This window comes from Vanellus vanellus (assembly GCF_965231255.1).
Source record: "Vanellus vanellus genome assembly, chromosome: 6".
Lineage (NCBI taxonomy): Eukaryota > Metazoa > Chordata > Aves > Charadriiformes > Charadriidae > Vanellus > Vanellus vanellus.
The window spans coordinates 59,521,560-59,546,381 of record NC_138911.1 but is presented as its reverse complement, the minus strand read 5'-3'; the positions used below and the strand labels follow the sequence as shown (position 1 = coordinate 59,546,381).

The following is a 24,822-nucleotide window of genomic DNA, read 5'->3' as shown; positions in this document are numbered from 1 at the left end:
AGTGATGGAATGTAGCACTTAAACAACGGAAAAACAATTGGACACGTTATCTACAGTTTGTACCTTTTCTTAAAACAAACAACACACCCCGTGGCCTCCTGAATAGTAGTAAATTAAAATGGTTTTAAGCTTGAGAAGTATTTGTGCTTAAATTGTACCATTTGAATCCAGTCGTTTTGAAAATGGTGTGGTTCTGTTGTAAATATATAGTAAAAGGGGTGTGCAGTGCTTTGTTGAAGGCGTGTTTACAATACTTGATTAGTTCAAGTTACTTTAGTTGTTGTTATGCAGGTCATGTATTTTCTCTGAAAGCTGCTAAGAGAATTGCATTTTTGGTAATATTAGCCTGTACTGCGAGAATAAATGTTAAAAGATGTGATGCTGTGAAGTTTAGTTTCCTTGTAGCAACTTTACATTGTCACAGATGTACAGAATGTTCACAGTAGTCTCAGTATGCTGAATAGTCAAGGTCAGTAGTTTTGGTTTGTTTTTTGGTTTTTTTGGGTTTTTTTTAAAAAAAAAAGAGCCTGGAACAACAAAGCAAAAAGCATAACAGGGTGCCACCATCTTGATAGAGGTCAGAGACCTGAGCTGTTAAGAAGATCCTTATGCTCATAGTGAAGTTGCAAAACTCTTCTTTAGTTGCTGCTTTAAAATAAGAAGTATTTAGAGAAGCATAGTTGGAAGTTCATTTAACACTCCAGCTACATCAGAAGCAGCATTCAGCTGCTCTAACGATTGTGCTGGCACACGCAAGTGAGAGAGAGACTAAAAATTGTATCCAGTGTGGAACAAGCATATGAAGTAGTTTTTAAAACCAGATCAATCCTTAGGCTCCCTATATTTATACTCAAGTCTCAGTTCAAGCATGGAAAGTTATTGAGTCTTTAGTTTTAAATTATGTAGTAGGAGCATGATACAGTAGTGATGGTAGGTTACAGTATAATTAAGCCAGATGAGTTCTATGCAGGCAGAAATGGCGTTTTGGTTTACAAAACCAAACCAAACCCCAAAACCAGAAAATCATTTGTAATGTCAAATGTATCCGTCTCGAGGAGCACTTCTCCCCCAGCCCTGTCCTGATATGTGGAGTTCATGTTTGATATTTTTTTTTTTTAAATAAACCTTCCAAGATTGGCTTTAAGATGCTGCATTTTGATCTCCATGTGTAGTTACTGCTTGTCGCAGCTATTGACAAAATCCTATTCAGCGTTCACCTGTCTTACCCCATAAAACTTTGTTGAAAATGAAATTTCCACAAATGTTACTTGAAACAAATAGTAGTAATTCACTGTGATTTCATCGAGAAACTTGTAATAAGACTGTTTAGAGTGTTTTACTACATGTTTTGTTAATAGGTCAGTTGTGTAAAATTCTTTATCTTTACCAAGCACAAATTAATTTGGTTCTACTTTTCCAAAGCAATGTTTCCAGAACCCAAAATGATCTTTCTGCCTAAAAAGGCCTCTTTAAATACATCACAGATCCTGTAGATTAATTTGATGCTTTTTAAAAGTTTTGCAAGTGTCATTTAACTTTTTTTTTTAAAGTGTAGAAAAAATACTTCAATGTGGTTTTACAGGATAAAGATGATATACTTAATACATTCTAGAATGTAAATCTTTGTAAAAATTACTTCATTTTTTTTTTTCCTGTATAGAAACAAATCTCAGTTGTGAAATCCAAAGATGAATAAAGCTGTATAAAGGGAAGGTTCTTAAATTGCATTTATTGAAACTTAAGCATGTTTCAATGCTTTGGACACAAGGCTTCAAAAAGGGCAGCTGCTTTGTTCAGTCTTCATGAGGGTTTGCACCCCCAAAGCTGTACTAAGGTCAGATGAACAATGTTCTAGATTTCTGACTGTGGCTGTAAGTAACTAAACTGCAGATGAACATTCAACTGCTGTGAGTGATTGACTGTAAGCATGGGGTTCTGTTGCATTTTAGAGGTTCAGGGTTTGTGCGTGATGATGAGCTCGGAAGTGTACTGTAACATATTCTGACTCAGATTTAAGCCTCCAGCCAGAGAGTTAAAGAAGAACCAACATGGGCAATGACAGGAAGACTTGCTCAGGGAAGATGTTACTTAAATTTGTTGGTAAGTGTTTTTCATCAAGTAAACTGGGACTTTGGTTACAGACCCCCCTGAGCTATCAAATTATTACAAAACTGAGCCTTTTAAGGTGTGTATCAGACTGTTCTGAATATGGTTCACAGTGAGGTGAGCTCCTGGGACGGGAGTCCGGGCTTTGAGAATTGTAAATGAATGTCTGGGTAAGGGTTGACTGACTCCCATTAATCAGCTTACAGCCATCTGCGATGCTTCTTATTTTTTTTTTAAATCAAATTAGTACAATAGGATGAGCAATATATTGGCTAAAGTTCCTGTCTCGGATACACAAGCCAGGAATGGAAGAGAATAGCTTGAGTGTTACCTATGCTGAATTCATTTATCTTCATTAAAATAGTTAGGAAGGAGGCATGGAACATAAGCATTTGAAGACAGGTAGCCCTGCCGCTGAGCTACTGCAAGCCTGCTTTTTTCCTTAGATAGAGTACACAAGGACCTCTAAGCGTCATCACTGGATTTTATTTAAAAAAAACAAAGAAAAAAAAAACACACCAAAAACCAGAGCATGGTCATTTTCAAATACAGATAAGTAGGACTTTTTAGAAAAGAGGTAGAGACAATTTGTTATTCTGTTTGCACAAGGCCCCCTTAAGATGACTGATGGAATGTCAGAAGGCACTGAAAGCAACTCATCCATCTTTCTGCTAGTTCAGACTTCTCTTCCTTCAGCTCCAAGGTATGACTGTGCCACAAGAACTTCCCTAAGGCAGTCACAGAGTCCGTGTCTTCCTGGCTCTCTTTTCCCTGCATCATACTTAATTGCCTTTGGAGACATCTGCCAGAGAGTTCCAGCTGACCCAGTGTACACCTAGACAACATGTTTCCCTTCTGCTCCTCAGCTGTGTGCTTCCACAAGAGAAGAGGGCTGCTGTGGCCTTAAAGAGTATTACCCGGGGGGCAGGCAGAGAAGGTGGCTATTTTGCTAATAGAGGGTACCTGAAGAACGCAAAAGGAACGTAGCTGGACTTGCCTTTTACCAAATGAGAGTCATTCCTCTGAACTTGTGTTTAGGGAAGAGATTTTATTGTTTAGACTATGGCTATTGTTTAGACTAAGTTTCTCATTTAAAACAGAACTGAGCAATGTAAACTACACAGAAAAACATAAGACTGGTAGACATCTTGTTTGGGGAACCTGAGGAAGCAGGTAGAAGAAGGAGAAAGCTGAAAGCTTAACAAATGTGGTACAAGTGAGCATCAGGCACTGGCAAGAGCAGGCACTCGCATAACATAGGCCAAATAAGGTCTAGGGCCTTTGGAAAACATGCATGGGTAACTTCATCTAGCTTTCCTTCATACTGAATGTAGTAAAAAAGATGACTAGAAAAAGCAGAGGACAACAACAACAACAAAGATTTGCTAAATAGTGCAAAGATGGAAAGAAAAACATGTAAAGCTTTAACAACAACAAAAACCTGAGAAGAGTAATAGTTCCATGGATAGATGAAAACAGCTAAAGGTGCCCTTCAGAAGCGCAAGTCAGCAGTAAGGACAGAAGATACTTGAGGGAGCAGAAGCTGATCAAAATGCTGTCCAGAGCCAACAAAACAGCTGTGCAGAGTACTGGGAAGAACGCAAACCGAGCCCTTGCTCTTCAACTCTCTGATTACACAGCTTCAGAGATGGCCAAACAGCACAAGGGGCTGGGGGGGAGTGTTTTGTTTTGTTTTTTTCATGGAAGACACTAAAGAGGCTTTTGCTATGAGGGGAAGCAGCCAGAAATCAGGAAAAGAGTGGAAAAGAACCATTTCCAGAAAATGTGTAGAAGTTCTATGAAGCTACATATGCCCACATAGTATAATTTTAATTCTGACAGTAAGATGTTAAATATCAAGTCTCTTTTTCTGTTTTTTTTTTCTTTTTTTTTAAATCCTAATATTACTAATAAGTGATTTTAAAATAGGATAGCTGCTTTGTGTTATTTTTGAGGCTCTACAGATAGAGGAATGGTTATACTTATGGCAGCATGAGGCCCAGAAACACCATCAGGCAATATTAATGGGTTGAATTTGAGTCCCTTTGGGTCTGAAAACACCCAAGGTACAGAACTGCAGTAAATGCTGTTTCTAGATTAGCATACTATTAAAGGAAAATTAGAAATGAGGTCTCCCCCTAACATGGAGATTCCCACATCACACTTCATTGCGCAGCTTTCACCTCCCCACAGCTTTAGTCTCCTTCAGAAAACTTATCTCATGAGAAAAAGCTGATGAACATATACCCAAGCATAAAAAGATCTTCTTTCACCACGTAGACAAGGCTTAATGATGTATTGTCTTTTCACCTTTTATATATTTCAGCATCCATTTCTCTCATCTAGGAAGGGTTTCATTTTACTAGTAATTCTGCCTGAAGCAAAGTAGTTTTGATACGTTTTTGGAGCAGGATGCTTTACTATGCAGAGGATTTATTTTATTCCTCTTACACCTTCTGATTTTACTGTATAGTAGCAAAAGGATGGAGGGAGATGAGGAGCAAAAACTACTCTCAAAGTCCTCACGCTTCCAGTGCGGTGTGATGCAACTCCTGCTGATTGTTCAGGTCGTGATACTCGGCTGACCATCAGTCTCATGAGTAGTTGATTTGCCCAGGTTATTCCAAGTGCTGGAGAGACTCTGTTATCCGCTACACTATAAAGAAAGCATTACAGATTTCTGTGTGTATGAATTTAATATGAAATATCTTGACTTTCATTGAACAAAAATTACATTGGAAGAAATGATCTACTCTTTCTGTAGGTCTTCAAAGACAGAGATTACAGGGAATACTCACAAAACTCTACACTAGGTTCTCTCTACAGCAAGGTGACAGTTGGTAGAGAAGTGCTTTTATACAAAATAATTCAGTCATTCTTCCAACTGCAGCCATAGTGAACCCCTGCCTCCACCTTGATGGGTCCCCTCTCTTGTGACACAAAAATAGCAATAGAAAAATGTTTGTATGTTTATTTGAAGTGTATAACTGTTGGTCCCAGATTGCAATCATTCAAAGGTATATTTCTAAACGTTGGGTAAATATAATACCCCATACATATTACTTTCAACCTGAAGTTTAAAACATTTTTTTTTCCTGGAAAAAGTGCAACCTCTCCAGTAAGAGAATTGCAAGATAACCAGGGAAAAAGATGGAACCTTGTTTTCTGTGAGTTACTGACTTTGGAGGATGTAACTAACTTCTTACAAACACACTTCTATGTAGCTCCTCCCTCATCTAATAAATCAAAATTATTGTTAGGATTCAAACATAATGTTAGTATCTTGGTGTCAAAAGATACTATATTTTTTTCCTTAAGCAACTAACAAAACCAACCCATGAGGTTTGGTTGCTGTATTTTTTTCTAAACAGACATAAAATGCACTCAGTTATATAAGAGATAAGAAGAGATGCAGAAATACTCTTGTGTAAGCAGGTACACCAGCCATTAACTCCAGAAAAATCTTCCCCCCTAAATTGCTGATTAGGGATTACCACATGAGTGTCTATGATTGTTTCTTCCACTTTACAGCCCATTAGTTATTACGGACCTCCAGCAAATACAGCATTGCTGGATAAATGCACCACTGCTCTGAATACGCTCTGGTAGCTTATATTGGAGTTATAAAAAATATGGTGGTTAAATGCTGCTGTGTATGACATCATTGTTACACTTCTGTTGCGGATGACTTACCTACAACTGCACTGAGCAGCTTCTGACTCACTCACTGTATCGGTCACCTAAAACAGAAAAACACCACATCTGAAGTTGGCCTGTAGCTATGTATTTGTTTTTGGCAAGCAGAAGGGCAGGGCAGGGAAGGAAGCCAAGAAAACCAAAGCAATTATTGGATCACACATTAAACCAAGTTAGAAAAAATTTGTTCTTCCAAGGCAAACTGAAAGGGAGTTGTGAAGTATTATCTTAGTTTACAGTGCTACAACTATTTACCTAGCTACAGCTTATATCAATTTAACTACTATTAGATGCTTAATTTAAAAAAAAAAAAAAAAAATGCAAACAGAAAACCACACACTCCCACTGTTCCAATGCTGTACCTGTAGATAAAAGGTACTGAAGCCCAAATCTCCAAAAGGTGTCCTGTTCTCAATGATTTCACTATCTTTGAAGGCCTGCTTAACACAGCCTTTTGCCTTTGACCACAACCTAGAAAAATCCACACCTCTTGAGTCCCTCCGTTGTTAATGTCATGATTCTTCCACAAGGTCTTCACAAAGTACAGCAAATTAAGTTATCGGTCCTTCTCTAAATATAACATACAGAATGGATTACTGTACAGCCATGATCTTCCTCAATGTTATTATACTCACAGTTTATTTCTGTAACTACAGACAATGTAATGAGTCGCCTTCCATTAGAATAGAATCTTGAAGGACCCTTTGTTAGCAAATGGTCAGACTCTAGTCATTCAGCATCAGGCAGTGACCTCATCTGTTATGTTGGTGCTGGCTCACAAAGCTCCCATCATGGGAAGAAGCTCTCTTAATTCACTCTCTTCTCTCTCATGCTGAAATTTAAATCCTGCTGAAGCTTAATAGGAATCTTACTGAAAATAAAAACACTGTGCGTGCCTGAAAGCTGTTCAAATTACTGTTATGTATGAATTCCAATACAATCCCTTCCAGTTACAATAGTAAGTGTAAGGTTTTACATGCTGCCTATTCTGTAGTTACAGAACTCCTCCTAGGGAGCAGAAACAAGTGAAACAAGTAACAGTTGACTTGATGTTTCTAGAACCTCCTTCTTCCTGATATAAAATTCTTCTTGTTTGTGACTTCTGAAGTTCAACTTCTCTCCCTACCCCTTGTCTTCTGCTGTGAGAAGGAAACCTCAGGGCTTAATACTTACTCATTTGATGGAAGAGCCTTCCACAAAGGAATTTTCCCAACAGTGGCCTGCCTGCACATTCACTTACCCCTTTCTCAGGCTGCTTTCCAAGCATGAATGCTTCATCTCCTGCATTCACATGCTCTTTCGATTTGTGATTAGACTAAGAGCAGTGGCACGCTGCTTCTATAGGATAGTAGTAGTGTCTTGTCTAGTTTTCTCAAAAGAATATTCTTTTTGTCTGGTATCATTGTGGCCTTTCCTAGGTTCAGCTCCAGTCAGCTTGTGTGCACTCTAACGCTTTAGTAATCTCAGCAGTTACACAAAAATGCCCAGCTACACAAAAATGCAGCAAAGTCCCTGTCTGCTGTATATGTAGAACTGTGCCTGCAGAGTTCCCAGAGCAATCCTGCTGCCAATGGCGTTTGAAGATAGCAGTAAAAAAGAACTCTTATTTTAGTTTGACGCTTTGTGCAGTTGCTATACATATCTATTTTTGGACAACCTTTGAGAATGTTAACAATCCATAAAAGCTTAAATGATATTCTTAAACTTTGAGAAGTTAAAATTTACTAGTTTAAAGTACACCAGTTTAAGGAAACTTCAGTTTCCATCATTTATTAATACTCAGTTGATAGCGTTAAAGACAACATCAAGAAATCTGCATACAGATTTTCCCCACTCCAGCCATTATTAAATGATAAGAAGCAATTTTGATGTCATACCTGATTAACACACATTATTGGAGTCCTGAATCTAGTGCTTAAACTGTGAAGCTGTGCTCCAAATGTCTGCAAATACTGAGCCTTCATGACAGAATCTGAAACTCCAAATTCGCATCGAAACAAAGCAGCAATAGAGTCGATGACTACCAACCGCACCATCCCTCTTGTAAGCAGCAGGGAAATCCTTTTAGTAATGCAGTTGTGAAAGGTGCCCTACCACAAAACAAAAGTGTTTGGCATTAAAACAGTTCAAATAACTCTATTTGTAAAATCACAATAGTAACTACAGATACCATTGCTGAAACACAAGCTGAGTTAGAGTTTGTAAAGTGAGTATGTGGATCTTTAAGTCTCACTAGTAACCATTTTACACAAGTGTCTTGTGATTTTACCTTAAGAAATAATGTTTTGGTTTTTTTAAGAGACCAAACTGCAATGTACAGTTATCTGCAGCTCTGACTTAAATCAATTATGTACTGACATTTCAAAGTCTCAAGAATGCAATACCACAATCCGAAACCATTCCTATTTTGCGGGAGTGGCTCTCACTGAAACACCGAGTTCTCGAGACAAGCATTAAATATTCAAAACAGAAGTTAAAGACTATGTTGCTGTTCCACTAATGACATTTTAACAGTAAAATACATAGTTGCTACATCAAATCCATATCGATCAAGAGTCTTAAAAACATGAGTAGCTGCAACTTACATCCTCCCTATTACAAATTTTACTAATTGAGTATTTTGAAGTCACCAAACATTTCAATTGCAGGAAGTTTAACTAACAAATAATTTGCAGGTTGCAACTTCGATGTCATAATAACAATGGTATCAGTCAGATGAAAGGTCCCAGTAGCCCAGTATCTTGCCTTTAACAGTGTGGTCTACAGCAGAGTAGAAAGGAGAACAAGCTCAGGGGGACAATCTCAGCTTCTGGCCCCCAGCAATTTCAACGTTGGCAAAAAAAGCAATAATGTGACAGTCACAGTTCTTCTGATTGATGCCACTTTTTAGATCTAAACAGAGGTTCACAGCTAAGAGCTTACATGCATCCAAAATTACATATAATACCCTCCAGCATTCCACAGCTTTTGAAACTAAATTGTAATTCTCAAGTCTGAATTACAGTAAGATCTATTCTACTAAACGTGCTGCTTTTTACAAAATAAATAATATAATATCAAAGGCTTTTTTTTTTTTAACTGAGGAGAAAAAATTACTCTGAAGAATATATGACTGCTTTCAATTCTGGAAAATTGATTTTTTTTTTTCCCCACTTACTGGTATATCTACAGGAAATTATGTTGCACTTCAAACACTTCAGTGTTTGCATGTGGTCCTTCTGTTCGTACAAGACTCATTCTTTTCAAGTGACTACATGAACAACTGGATTCTTCAGAATGAAGCAAGTCAAAAAAATTTTGATGTGAAAGAAAACACAGAACGTAACTGTGATTTCAGTTTCTACTTCAGTTACTATAATCTGCCTATCTCTACATAGCAATGCATTCTATTTATATGGATACACACAGAGAACTGAACCTATACATAGCAATAGATGAATTGTAATAATCTACCGTGCAGTTGCTGGACTTACCAGTGAGCATAGTGTTTTAATTTTAAGGGTATTTTAGAGAGATGTACATACTACTATAGGGCAATTCTCTCCTTTTTACAAGAACATAGTCTGTGGCTTCCAGAAACCGCAATTAGAACTTTAATATTTCCAAATGAAAGGGACATAGAAAAGGTAGCTTAGCTGCTGCCTGGACTACACAGTGAATGAGTAACAAGCATACTAACATACAAGATCTTCTTACACTTGCAAACTACGATTAAAAAAACACCAATAATTGGAATGATTTAACAAGTGCTACTTTCAAGCCTTAAGCAAAAACAGAACTTCTGACATTCTACCAAGAAGGAGCGTATTCAAGTCTACTTCAAAAAAAGCACAAAATGTGGGTTTACAAGGCAAGAAGACAATACTGAAGTTTTTATCTTTTCCCCTCCAATGGTGTCTTACAGGCAGAGAGGCAAGATGGCTGCACTGCTGTGGTTATGCTGTGCCATGACCTATTCGGGGCATCACTTTCTGTATCCTTTCCTCCCATCTGCTTAAATTGCAGTTTAACAACTCTGGTGGCATACTTCAAGTTACTCAGGATACACACCACCTTTTGCATATATATTTATATCCTGTTTCCAAACTTAATGAAGATCTCCCTAGGAGCTGCAGTAAAAGTGGTAGCAATAAGTCTACTACATTTTAATAAACATAATGACTTACAAAAATCCACTACATGCTTCATTCTAAAGAATATTAATATTTATCTTTTAATATCTTTCATAATGGAACACTGTAATAGACAGTTCTCTAACAGCAAATTGCAGAGATTAACAAGTATTCATTACAGTATTAAGAAGTATTCATTACAGATGTTAGTTTACTTTTAGCCTTCTGAAAGGTCTCCTATATCAAAAAAACCCTATGGTTACTGGATTACAGTGTAATAATCACGTGTTCTTAATTTGTGCTACTACTTACTAGGTCTGCTGCATGCTCAACAAAAATACTGTTTCCAAATTTGATCTTCTGTATGATTTCAGCTGGCACATCTGCACGCAGCTTATGTTGTTGATCTATGAGTTGCTGCAAACGTTTACTTGGGAATACATCTTCTGTACAAATGTAGACAGCTCCTATGATCAAGGAAACCACCTCTATTATTGCAACAGCGCTCTCACACATGCAGTTTTCTTACCAGCACAAAAATAAAATCATGCAGTCGGCACTTGAAAGCTAGACATATGTACTTGCAAATTCATGTTACTTTTTTTTTGCAGCCATATTGAATCAATGACAAACAACCAAAAAAACATTCCTGTGACTTTCCTGCAGTTGCCAGGTCCTTTTTTTGGTGCCTGCTGCCACAATTGGATTTTTGTACTCTCCACTAGGTGACACTCGTTTTGCACGGCTGCGGAACACCTGACTGCCTAACTTGGGTGATCACAAGCATCATAACTTACCCAACCCACAAACAGAGCAATACTGCATAGTTTTCCTGGTTTGGTCACAAATCCAAAACACAGCACTATACTATGAAGAAAATTAACTATCCCAGCCAAAACCAGTACAACTAGTTATTTTGATTAAATTTCACTCACTGTTTTCAAGTTTCTTGGTTTTTAATTTACATATGGAGGGGTACTTATTGCCACAATTTGTAAGCCAGTTTAAAGAGGATCACTCCTCCAATCTCAGTCCAATTAGCTCTTCCTGAAAATGGTAGATTAGATAAAAAGCATTATACTTCAATCACATTACTGTGAGTGACATCTATATATTTTTACTGTGGTTTCTGTTTAACAAGTATGCTCTATTGCAGAGAAAACTAACTATACACATCAAATATGTTGGGGAAAGAAAACAGAAATATATGCAACATTTTCTGTATAAAAAAAATCGTTACTGTTTTTGCAGAATTAGCCAGAATTATCAGCTAATACTTATAGGGTTATATCTAAGGATTAAGTCCACTCACTAAAGCGGTTGAAGCTACTAACAGAGCTTGGCAACTGATGCGTTTGGCAACAAGACATCCTGAACACTTCCACCCCCCCATGGTCCATCCCTATGCTGGCTCTCCAGGGAGTGGAAAGGCTCATTTCCAGTTGCAACTGCCAAATCCTCTATATATTCCACTGAAAAAACTATTAAACTATATCAAATAGCAGAAACTGAAAGACTTCAGGACTGGACCAAGTAAGAATTAATGGTTACTTTATCAATAAAAATATTTTTCTGATAGACATCTGTATAACACAGGGTATTGAATTCTGAGAAAGTTCTACATAAGACAAGGATGAGCCTAAGCCTAATTTTCTTTAGGACTAAACATGCATCTTCAGCTTAACTCTCCAACCCCACCATAAATTCTTATGTGAAACATTAAAAAAAATTTGTTTTTCCAATACATAATTTTATTTTTAAATACTCAGAAAGCTATCAGGTAAAGCAAAAAAAAATTACCCATGCCCACAAATTAAAAAAGTTGTCTTTGACAAGTGAGATTTAAAGACCTTCCTCAGTTATTAACATGTGGAAAAATACTTCATCCATGCCTTCCATAGGAGGTACTGAAACATTTCCACAATTTCTATTCCCATTCTACCTAATGACAGCTTCAAATTATACTTCGGCCCCTTTTTACTTTCCTTGGCCCTGGCAGCCAACAGCATTTATCACTAGACTATTCAGTCTCCATTCTTAAGTATATATATAATGAACTTGGGGAATTATGTATGTCAGAGGTAACTGAGAGTTGTTAGCAGTTTACGACATTTGACAGTGAATAAGGCTGACAATAAAGCATTTGTAACCAGAGCAGTCACGACCTGATCATGATTCCTGAACTACAACATATAAAAAAAAAAAAGGTAAACCATTAATATTTTCCATACTCTTCCCACTTTTTTTTCTATCATTTGGGTGGACAGAATGCTGAATTTTAAACTGTGGGCATAAATGCTGTCTTCAGTAATTATGACTGAAGTAATACCCAATACCTGTAGACACAAATGAGCACATATACAAGTTTCCATCAGCAAAGAAAGAAAATAAATAAAAAGAGAAAATGAGTCCACAGTTACTTTCATCCATTAAGTTTACAGTGACACCAGCAGCGTGTTCAATAATATCCAAACTTGTATGAAGCTCAGGCAAGGAAAATGCAGTAAACCATTAGTTATATCACTTAACTGCTTAAGGCTTTTTAAACAGCTAATTATTAAACAGTTAATTAGGTGAACCTTGACTTGGTGAACTTTCTTGATTATTTCCCTAGGTTAACTTCTCCTAATTGGACTAATTTTCATATCACTCTCCAACTTGACAGTGACAGCTGAATATCAAATAGGCAGGTGAATATCTTTACTAAGGGCCATTCATGCATTCCTAATCAGATTTTCGGTTTCTCAATTTCTAAAGAGCCAGTAAGTCAAGAAAAACTTCTAATCACAAATTTGACATTGTGTCTATCTAGCGCCAATACTCACTCAGATAAGCCAATTGCATTTTACAATGCTTGCACCACAAAAGTGAAAATCATTATGGTCTAAATTCAAAACCAAGTAAACAAAGAAATAAGGAAAACCCACCGTGATATGCAGTTTCCTTAAGATCAAGTGGTTTCTGAATTTCATACTAAAAAAAAAGCTATGCTAACTTGTGTTAGCATAGTAACCTAACAGTTCCTAAAGTAATAAACATTCTGGACTTCTCAACTACCTACCGCTCTTATTCACAGGTGATTGACTTTTGCACAATGTTGCCCAATTCTGAAAGACAGGGATTTGCTGAAAAAATACATTTTTCCAAAGTTAATTTAGCTGGAGAAAAAGGTCCTAAAGACCTTCTTTGCAGACAATTTCAGTACAGTAATAAGAACAGCGATAGGAACAAACACAAGGTAAAAGCATAAGAGTATAAAACAATCAAGCAATCTTATTGTATTACAAACATATACGCAATTGTGGCCCAGTTTCACATTTATGCCCGATGAACAAGTAAATTGAGGCAAACAAAATAATCCTACAGCCATAATACCTGTAGGCAAAAAAAGAGTAGCTGGAGAAGCAAAAATCTGGTCCCCTCTGCTCCACTGGTCCAGCAACCTAGATTTAAAATTCCTGGTACACACTGTTCTCTTCATAAAATGATGACAGCAATTTTAAAGTTCAAGTGAATGCATTTATTCATGGGTTGGGTTTTTTTTAGTGAAATACTTGTAAAAAAAAAAAAAAGATCAAGATGATTAATTCCTTCTTAAGAACAGTTCTACTTCATAGACTATTTCCTGCCTCGGTTTAGTTTTGTAAATACCAGCATTCAGTCACCTACCAATCTTCTACTCTGCTGTAACACTTTGACACCAGTTTAATCTACTACAGCAGATATTGTACTCTATGTAATTGGTCTGTTTCTGATTTCTCCAAAATATACAACTACTTTTTTTTTTTTCTTTAAGTGCTGCTCATTTCACAAAACAATTGCGTAATTTTCATCTTCAAGATGAGCTTTGCCTTGGCTTAAAATTTGAGTTTCACAGTACAATGAGAACAGAACTTTCTCCTACTGCACCTTCATCAAGTCTCTTCAGCTTTTGTTTGTGCTCTTCAGTTTGAACCACAATGAAACATTTGACTAACGAGACTACACACCTGTGATTTAAAAAATACAGGAGGTGATTCAGAGTCCAGTTACAAGGGCTAGAAGAGACTGATAAATAACTAAACTCAATATTAATGACCAATGCCTAATTATGAGGCAAAAGCACTTGACATTCACATATCTTTAAAGATAAGTGAATCATCATAACCTAAATAAAAAGAGGAGACTAGTACAACACAAACAGAAAAGCCTATGGCATGGTCCTGTTCACGGTTTATGAGGAAGCTGTCAGCACTAACAGCAAGTCAGGAATCAGGGTAGTTATCACTTTTGAGAAAGAAGCTGAGAGACACTCTTAAGTCGTCAGTCATCCCCACTGATGTTGTAAGCATCTTTCCTCACAGGTCCACAAAAAAAAAAAAAACCAAACAGAAAACAGATATTTCATCAGATCCCAGTGCTTTAATCCCAGTTATTTAGGCTGATAAAAGTGCTATGCTGGTTGCTGACCAAAAAACATCCCAACCCCCCAAAAAAAAGAAAACAAAATACAAACATGCTAAAAAACCCCACCCTCAAAGAAGAATGGATTTTGAGTCCTATGGACATAATCTGTCATGCACCAAACCAGCTTGTTACCAAGAATCAGTAGCAAACTTTTTTCTCTAATTCATAATTCTAATATGGATATGATTTTGTCACATTATATTCATGTATTACTTATGAATATGGGCATATAAAATAAATTCAGCCAACATGCGACTGACCATAACTGACATTCTTAGAATGTCAGAAGGATAACCTCGAGGCAAAGGATGCCCTAATTTCTTTGTTTCCCCGCTAACCTCCTAGCATTGTAAACAAGATTAGCACTAAATCAAATGAAGTAAATACACAATAAATCTATACTGTCTGAAGAAATGTATTTCAACATCACGACCTAAGAAAAGGGAAGTTCTTAATCCTTGAAAAAAACAACCTACCATAATTTTAAATCATTAGCAAAGTTTTAGCATTGAGATTAAGCTCCTATTGGTAGTGCTAGACTTCTATGATAGTTACTAAGCATTGCTGTTCTCAAGTTTCCAAAAGAATAAAACTCCTCATAACATAAGCTTTTAATTCCTGTATTTATCATGAGAATCAACACAACCTGTATTTATAGACTGCAGAGAAATCAAGTTTCATTTTCTAAGTGCTATGCAAACAATATCTGCTGCTATGACTGTAGGCAGTCTAATACATGGCAAGATACCACACCGAGAATAAAGAACTGCAAGAATTAGGATTCCACCACTCCCTTAGCTCTTCAACTCCAGCAGCAGGACATTTCCGCCTTCTATACCTTCACGATCCTCAAAAGTTCTGTGCCCTCAGCCCTTCCAAAATACTTCAGTTGTCTCACAGGAGCATTGATAAGATGGCCATTCTTATCCTATCTTTCATGAAACACTTAGGAGTGGGTAGATGGGGAACACAGACACAACAAAGCAACAATAATGGCACCAAGTGCTAGGTGCATAAGAAACCAGAACCATCTTCAAACACAAATAATGAAAAGATTTGCCATTTTGTAGCCCTACAAGGAAGACTGTGGTCTGGTACAAGAGACAAGACTGCCATTAGGATGTCGTGCACCTTCTGTACTCCGCTCTGGTTTGTTCTTTTCTTTCAACATAAACAGGGAGAAGTGCTGAGGCATGAATAAAAATGTATTTGCATTCAAACTATTTGCAGCAGTTAGCAGCAACACACGAAGGAATCAAACAAAATATATTTGCTTCTGCCATGATTAATGACGTAACTTAAAGCATAGTAATGTAAGCCACAGGCTAATTATGGCCCTTTAAGCAAGATCTTCATTGGGACATTCCATGATTTTTCCACATGGGTGGATATAGGACAAGAAAACAAACAAACCACTGAGCTGCCAAATTAAACCCAGTGCTACATGGAAGGAAGAGCAAGATCACAGCCAAAACACACCTAAGGCAGACTACCAGGACACTGAATTCTCAGAAGTGACACAAGTTTCCTCCTTTTCTAAGACAACATAGAACACTAAAAAAAAAAGCCCATAATTAGGAGTTAGATTAATGCGAGAGACAGTTAAAAAAAAACACACTCAAATCACAGAATAAACCTGTATACTTTGCCAAACCCAGAAAAATCACAGGTACAAAATAATGTTAACTTTCTTCAATTATATTTCCATCAATTTTACTCTGTAAATCACTATAATCGCTGTTATCAAACTAAATATTCTTTGAAATTCAAAACCCCCAACTAGGGAATATATACTATATACCCAAAACGTTTGTGGAAAATTACCTGACAAGTGGTTTTGCTGTGGTTGTTACCTGAGGAGTCAATAAGTAACTATGACAGCAATGCCTGTCATATATTGTTGGCATGCATGTCTGATTTAACCCACAGTGGCAAGCAGGTAAACAACACCCAATAGTAATTTTGTATTAAATTACGTTGCAATGCAGGTCATGAGCACAGCATGTTTTTGTCTCTTATAAAGATGCACTACTAACTAACTAGCTTACTACTAATACTATTGCAGAAGGGCAAGACACGCACTGAATACATGGACCTACTTCAATGCGCTGATGATGTTCTTAAAGACAGTATATTCTTGCAAATGGCAAATTAATTAATATTTACATTTCAGTACTTACCAGACTCCAATCCACCATATTTGTAAGGATACTGCACACAAAGACACAGTTGTAAACTAATCTGAGTCTTCCCAGCAGAACTTTCCCCAGCAAGTTCCGTGATTCCCACTAAAGGAATGCCACCTTTTAACAAGCTGTCTAGTACTGAACATCCCAGGCTTAGCTTCTGGTGTTGGGAGGTGTCATGATCTTTATCTTGGTAAAGCTGAAGTGCTGCAGGGTTTTGGATTTTTTTTTTAAATGATTAAAAAGAAGAAAAAAGAAAGGAGTTTCATTTAGTATATTTCTAACACACAACGATACAAAACAGAGGCTGTATACCAAGTTTATATGGACAAGGGATGTTTTCTTTGTTGATGGGAGATTTTTCTAATTCAACTTGGTCTTCCCCACCTCCCTTTCCCCACAGGGTCTACTGACTGAATTCAAAAATTCAAATCCAAAAATTCAAATCCAAAAATTCAAATCCAAAAATTCAAATCCAAAAATTCAAATCCAAAAATTCAAATCCAAAAATTCAAATCCAAAAATTCAAATCCAAAAATTCAAATCCAAAAATTCAAATCCAAAAATTCAAATCCAAAAATTCAAATTCAAAAATTGATAGTTTACACTAAGCACTTTCCTCCTCTCCAACTCTTTTTCCTTTCTCTGCCTCCAAGGAGTCTCTACAGAAAGCTACACCCTGGGAAAACACTGCCAGCAAGATTCAAGCATGGCAATTACCACAATGGAAAGCTACAGCAAACTATGAAACAGCATGCCAGGCATCTGGCCAAGGCCTGCAGATATATGTAATGGCATGAAGCATTTCTACAGGAGAAGCTGTTAGGTTTGGAGCTATTAGGCTTGGTTTGGAATTAGATGTTTATATCAAACCAGTTGATATAGTTTATAATATATAATGTAAGTTTTTCAGCTAGTCTTAGTCCAAAAGGGAGAGGGACTTTTCCCCCCCCCTCTAATCAAGTTTTCCAGACTGCAGAATCATTTTGTGCCACTTCAAGAAGGCGTGATCCTGAAGAATGACACCCATCCACTTCCTTCCACCTTCTAGGTCTCAGAGGAGCTGTCCTTAAAATAGTTAAATAATTCACTACAGCAGAATTAAAACACACGTCTTTTCATTTTCAGAATTACATTATTATGTCAATGAGGAGCCAAAACCTTCTCTTCTCCCAGTGACAGTATTTTAAGATTTAAACAGAACAGTTTTTTTCTATTGACTATATTACCTGTAAGCATACTATTTCTCCTCAGCATGCGAGAGACTGTTTTCAGTAAGCATTGTATATCTGCACTGGATAGTTTCATCAATCTTTGCAAGTCTGCTCCAGAAAGATTTAAGATCTCTTTTATTGATTTTATGTCAGCTGAAATTAGAAGAATTTTTATAAATACTTTTGGCTAGATTATAGTCTTATGCACAAATGAAAAAGTTTTCCCACTTTCTACTACTCATTTACTTGAAGTTTACCTACACTGCATTCTTGTAAGCGGTGCAGGCAACATTTATTTTGAATGTATCAACACATGCTATAAAATTCTTTGGAAAATCATTATTGGAGCATGGGGAAAAACCATCACTTCTAATTATTCAAAAAACTTGCTTACGAAACACTTAATTACAGTTCTAAAATGTTACTGTACATCTATAAGCTTACACCCACAAACACACAAGTATGTAAAGGAAGACACTACGGTGACAGATCTACTAACTAGACACTGGCAAATTAAGTTACCTTTCTTAAGGGCAGCAATTACTTTAGGGTTCAAGTCAAACTGGTCCCAGTCCATTTCCTGATACAGCACTGGAGTGAATTACCTGTTATTAAAGTTGGTTTTATTAGGTATACACACAACAAAAAAATAAGCATCATTCAACATGAAAAGTTTGCAGGAATCTTCTTTTATATTTTTAACAGCATGTTTATCAGTTATCTTAGAAAAAGAATGATTCAGCACATTGGCAGAAGTCTTCTCACCTGTTTACACAGATGCTATTAAAGGATTCAGCTAATAATACTGCAGTTAAGAACTACTAGCATAGTAGTAATCTATGTAATAGATTCTGCATAGCGCTTTTGCTCTGGATTGAAGTTCGCAGATACTTTGGATAGTTATTTCTACCCTGCCACTCTTTACATGAGCTTTTCATTTTCAAATAGGAAAAAAAGTCTCATGCATGCACAATTTGGAATGACCCAGGACTATTCACACATTGGATAATCAAAGATATTTTGATTAACTATAAGCAAATTTAGTATTAAAATAACTTCGTTGAACAATATTAAACACTCTTTTTAATATATTGAAACACAACAGTTTAGCACTATAGCTGCCCAGAAGAGTACTGTGGGGTTGGTTACTATTATTCAGATCATTTTTGTGAAGGATTCTGGCAGGCGCGTTAAGAGATGTAAGAATATATGGGTTAACAAATAATCCCTTTTTTAACATGGGGGAGGAGAGATTGCCATGGATCCTGACAACAGACCAAATGCAGAAGAAGAAACAATTATTTTTAAGGAACGCCTATTTGAAGCGACACTCTGACAAGAGTTAGAAGTCGAAACTTACTGAAGTTAACCATGATTACGACGACCTTTGGCTGGAAGGACTCCAAACCATTCCGTACACCCCACTCACATGACGCCGCTCCACGGAAGCCCCCGTCTGAGGCACTGGGGAGAGAGGGAAGCCACCAGGACCCCGTGACTGGAAACCCACGCGTGTCCCACGGACGAGGCGACGACAGAAGCCGCCCGCCTCTACCACAGCCCACCCTGGCACGGAGAAAGGCGAGTGGCAGCACCCGCTCCTCAGGGGGGAACGCTCTGACGCGGGGGAGCGGAGCAGCCGGGCCCGGCCCGGCCTCGCCTCACCCCCAGCCTCACCTCACCCCCAGCCTCGCAGCCCCCCGGCCCTGCCAGGCGCCGTCTCGCCACAGACGGCGGCCTCGGCTCAGCCCAGATAGCGGCTGGCGGCGGAGGGACACCGGCAGAGAGACGGAGCCCAAGTACAGAGCCGCCGTGCTGCCCTCAACCCCGTTACGAACCCCCCCGCCACAAAAGGCCGTAGCCAATCGGCGAGCAGCTTGCCTGCGACGTCGCCAGTCGCGGGCCAATCGAAACTCCTCAAAGCGCCCACTCCAGCAGGACAGCCAATGGCAGGGTGCTGCTCAACGAACGGGCGGGCAGGACGCTTCCCGCTCCCGTAACGATCTCTTCCGCGGGGCTGGACAGAGAGAGGCAGAAGGGGGGGGGTGGGGGGTGTGCTCGCCACTGCCGGCGGTGGCACGAGCGGCTCGCTGGACCCCTCAGGGCAGAGCCACTCCTCAAGGCCGCGGCCAGCTGAGCCCACCCCCTGCTCGCTGATTGGCTATCACGCTTTCCTCGAACGCGGAATACGGGGGCGTGACTGATGCGCGCACGCCCTCCGTTTCCGGGTTGAGGGGTCGACTATTCCTGTTGCGCATGCGCCTGGAGCGCCTGACGGGGTGGGGCAGGAATAACACACCAGCCTGCAACCCCAGGCGGCACGGGATTGGCTGGGAAGTCCGGAGCCAGTGTTCTATTGGACGTCTGGAGCGGATGGGCGGGGACTGGCGGGTCGCTGCTTCCCATTGGTCTGGCGTGGTGCCCGTTCCGCAGGGCCCAGGCGGCCATTGGTTAGCGGCGCTGGCAGTCCCGAGGGAGCGAGTAGCGGTGGCGGAGTTCGGAATTGGGGGTGGAAGTTGGGCGGCCTGAGCTGTGCGGAGGCGGAGGGGCGCCCAGCCGGCTTTAAAGGCGGCGTCTTCGAAAAGGGACGGTTCAGGGCCGGGCTGGAGGGGCCTGTGAGCGGCCTGGCCTAGCGGGAGGTGCCCCTGCTGGTGGCAGGGTGGGGCTGGGGACAACGTGATCTTCACGGTGCCTTCCAATCCAAACCATTCTGTGGCGTTGGGATCACGCACCGTCCGGTGTGGAGCTAAGACGGTGCTCCCCATAGTGTCACTTCAGAGCTGGAGAGTACCAGCAGGCCCCACAGGGCAATTCACGGGAAGGGAGAAGCCCAAAGAAATGTCACAGAATGATGGAATGGTTTGGGTTGGGAGTTGGAGCCTGCCGGCGGTGCTGGCAGGAGCACAGATGAGTTCTGTGAGCGCTTTCGCAACTTGCAGGCATGGCTGGGACAAACTCCTGCTGGCGCTGCTTCAAGGACCAACTGGGTGAAAGCTGGACTGGGTCATAATAGCAATTTGCAGGTTCCCCCACTGCCAAACACACGCCTTGTTTCATAGCAGCTGTTAGACTTGTCAGTGTTCATACGTTTGGGTTACACATGAGCAGTCTATAATGGGCTTTTTTTTTCATGCTAAACTCGTCTTGGCCTCTGAAGAATCAAATTGATTTTGCTGTTTACAATGCTGGCTACCTTAGAGGCCTTAATCACAGTAGAAAATTTGCATTCAGAAAGGATGGAAGTAACCTGGGGTCCCATGCACACTAGGCTACAGGCTAAACAAGTTTTGTGTGTAGGGATTAAGCCAAGGAAGGTTTTGTATAGTCTTTCTGCTGCTGTGTGGACTCAGAAGAGGCAGGTTGCTCCCCTTTTGGTGCCATGTCTGGCACTGGGCTACTTTTAGTTATGTGTTGGAGGTTGATTTGACCCTTTGCATTTGCTGTTCCTTTAGATTTAGTGCCACAGTAGCACAAGCCATAGTTTTGCAAATTTGCATTTTTTGGTTCTTTTTTGGAAAAGCAGATAATGAGAAACTTCTCTATAGATTCTTGTGATGGGCTAAATCTACTAGCTATTGCTGGAAAATATTCAGATCAGGTATTTAAGCTGAAGTAAGGAAAGAGAAGACAGGTCTTTGAAATACAGTTTTCAGTGTCCAGCAAAACTCCAGTGTGCTCATCATCTGCAAGTCAGCCTAGCTCTTTACTGCTGAATAATAAAACAGTTCCTTTGAAGAACACTGGAATGTTGTCTCCAAACAGTAGCATTATTAGTCTTGCAATGTTTACTTATTCAGACTCTATGGAGCTCCATCAGTTGCCAGTATTGGGCGTATTTTCTGAGAATGATCACGGCTGTCATCTTGCCTTTGTATTAAACAAGAGTATTTGCCCTAAAACTGGGGATCAAGAATAAAGCTGTCAAGCGTGGAAGTTTGTTATGGTTTGAGAAACCCACAACAATTTATTGTCATTCAGACAATTATTCTATCACCCAATGACCCCTCCCCACCCAGGAAGGGGAACTGGGGAAAAAAGAACGAAACCTGAGGGTTGCAATGTAAACAGATTTAATAGAATAAGACTAGCTAATTAACATTAACAATACTACAGAACCAATATTGATCCTGATACCAATATAAAACATACAAGGATTATACTCAGCCAATTCTATCAGCAGGAAGCTGTGTACTCCCAGCAGTGGACAGCAAATGTGGGACACTGCGAGTGCTACAGTTAGAAGGGAAGGCCTCAGGAGTCCAGCACTGGGACAAGAAGTTCTCAGGATGGTAGCCATCAGGGAAGACAGAGAACTTTGCACCAAGCTTTCTAATTTATATTGAATGTGACATTCATGGTATGAAATAATCCCGTTGGCCAGCTGGGGTCAGGTGCCCGGGTCTTGCTCCTCCTCATCCTTGCACCTGGCTAACTTGAAAACAGAGACCTTCAAACCCGCATACCATAGCTGGCTATAAAGTAAATATTTTCACAAATTCAGACACTAGAATCTTCTAAAAGTGCATTTTTCCCAAGTATTAGAAGAGAAATTAGTTCAGTGTCACTCAAACCAGGACAAAGCTTTATGGCATCTGCCTTTAAGAACACCCATCTTCTTCCCATCCTTCCCATCTTCTCTCTCTCTGGCTGCTGCTTTTGTGTCTAAGGAAAGATCCCTGAGTGACCCAGGTCTGAGGTCTGTGTTCTGTGCTGGAGGATATGGCTTTCTGTCCACTCGTGTCCCAGACATCGCAGGAAGGGCCAGCTCCTCTGCAACAGGAGTGGAGATGGCTCCCACTGACTCCCCTGCAGGAGCTGGTCAAACACCAGAAGCCTTGGCACAGTGCCTCTAATGGTTTCACCTGCATTGTGAATGGTCATGTAAACAACAAGGAAGTATTTTCTCCCCATGCAAACCTTTTGCATTCTCAAAGGCTGTGATAAATTGCCAGGCAGAGAGGAACTTGGAGCACAAAGGAATTGTGTCCAAACTAATTTAATTGTATTATGAGCATTCAAGCTTCAGCTCGCTGTAAGAGCCATCATTTGCTGCTCAGAGCTACTTACTGCTTTGTTGTTTGGATTCTGTTTCAAACACAGACCTCTGGGCACCTCTAGACTGGCACCCCAGAATTCAAGTGTTTTGTCCTACAGGGCCATTAACAGGCAATGAACCTATACCAGGCAATAAAAGGGAGCAGTTCCCACTATGGATGTACATGGGACAACCTGTAATGGTGAAGCCACCCTGCATTGGCATTGTACCCATGACCCTGGCAAAATCCAGAGGCTCATTTGCCTGGAAGCCCTGGGTGGGAGCAGAAAAACATCAACATACTAGTGCTTGGTGGATAATCCCTGACTTCTAACCCCAAATCCTGGGTTCAAAGCCTGAGGCCAGCTTTGGATTTTCTTACAGGACAATGGAAAAGCAGACTGCTTTGGTGCTCATACTGGCAATGGTGATAGCAACCAACGGAAACGACCAGGACCTAGACAACCATACGGTAGCAAAAATGATAGTAGGATTTGCCCGAATGATGAGCTTAACCTCTGCAATCATGTGCCTACCCACACCCAAGTCAGCAGGACACCCTTTGCCAACCTTTGTGAAGGATGTTAATATGTCTCTGGCTCTTGAGCTTACATGGCAACAGTATAATAGCTATAGCTGGGAGAGCAAGAGATCTGGAATGTACATGGTTAACTGGTCATCTGACATGATAAATACTAGCTCAGTATGGGCCACAAAATGTAATTATACTTCCCTATCCACCAGTGTGACCACGGGTGGAGTGTAAAGGGTGCTGATCCATGCTCCAGTATTCCATGGGGAACTACTGAATGTAATACTTGATGGTATTAGATGCTCTTTATCATTATTTTTGTGCTCCTAGGGCCTGTCGGCAGCATGAATGCTCTTTGCAATAACCCACGCCAGAGCACCTGTGGCTACATTAGGCAGGTGATGCAGTTTCCTGCTGCTTTCAGGTTCTTCTGCTGACAAGGGAAACAAGCCTAACCAGAGAAAAGAAATACTCCCTGTTCATGAGCAAGGGAAAAAAGCTATGCCTGTGGATTTTTTTTCTCATGGAAAATTTCAATAAGATTAGAGAAGGTACATTTCCTGACTGCCCTCTCCCCGTGAAGACTGTACCAACGATGCTCCATATGCCACACCAAGCTCCGACTTGCATTCCTTCGCCAAAATTTGATGGCCTCATCATTTGCAAACTGAGTAACCCTCCCAAAATCTCCCAGGACAACATGTTGAACATAGACCTTTCAGTCCAGAGAACGGATGTGCTCTCCATTCTTCAGGGTTTTTCCCATTGAATCACTCTGTACCTTGTAGTTTAGTAACTATTATGAATTATAGCGTTATGCTTGCTCTAACGCCTTCTTGCTGAAAAAACCCTTTTTTTCTCTGCGTATTTCATAGGGAGGGAGGAGAACATGGTGAGAGACACTGCTCATAGGCCCAGCGTGCCATGGTCTTCCTACAGCTCACTAAGGGGACCATAATATAGGACAGTCTACAGCGAGAAAGCTTAAAAGTAAGCAAAAGCAAAAAAGAAAGGGCATTGGGCGTATGAAGAGGGAAGAGAATAAATCATCACTAGGAAGGTCTGGAAACACACAGTAACATTATTGATAGAGCAGAAAAATCCTCCCAAAGATACAGAAGGGCAGAGCTCCAAAGCACATTGAAAATTAGGAGTAAAAGATTCCGAAGCACATTGAAAATTAGGAGTAAAAGATTAACTTTGACAAGAAAGGGGAGCAGGAAGAGGCGACAGATTTTTTGAGAGGTGAGGCTTTGAAGAAAATATGGGTGACAAACAGTTTTTTTTTTTTTTTATTGGTCTGTTGTTGTGTTTTTGTTGTTGTTATTTGTTTGTTTGTTAAGAAAAAGAGAACAGCTGTTGTCTGTTGAAATACAGAAGTAGGGTAACAGCTGGGCTATTCCCCTTCAGATCTGGGCTAGGAATTACAAAGCTGCTCCTCGTTGACAACAGTAGATGTAAATAGCTGGATGTTACATTGTTGTTGGGTTTTTTT

At 39.7% G+C, this 24,822-nt stretch overlaps 1 protein-coding gene across 1 annotated transcript; it reads right to left on the bottom strand.

Moving 5' to 3' along the window:
- Positions 1-4,391: 4,391 nt before the first annotated feature.
- On the bottom strand, positions 4,392-18,337 carry XRCC3 (X-ray repair cross complementing 3; the record flags this gene model as incomplete). The annotated part of the gene is made up of 7 exons (XM_082484998.1): positions 4,392-4,762; positions 5,800-5,846; positions 7,680-7,892; positions 10,227-10,381; positions 16,541-16,753; positions 17,776-17,913; positions 18,283-18,337. The coding sequence occupies 7 exons, from the start codon at positions 18,335-18,337 to the stop codon at positions 4,540-4,542; spliced, it is 1,044 nt and encodes a 347-aa protein (XP_082341124.1). The 3' UTR covers positions 4,392-4,539.
- Positions 18,338-24,822: the final 6,485 nt, after the last annotated feature.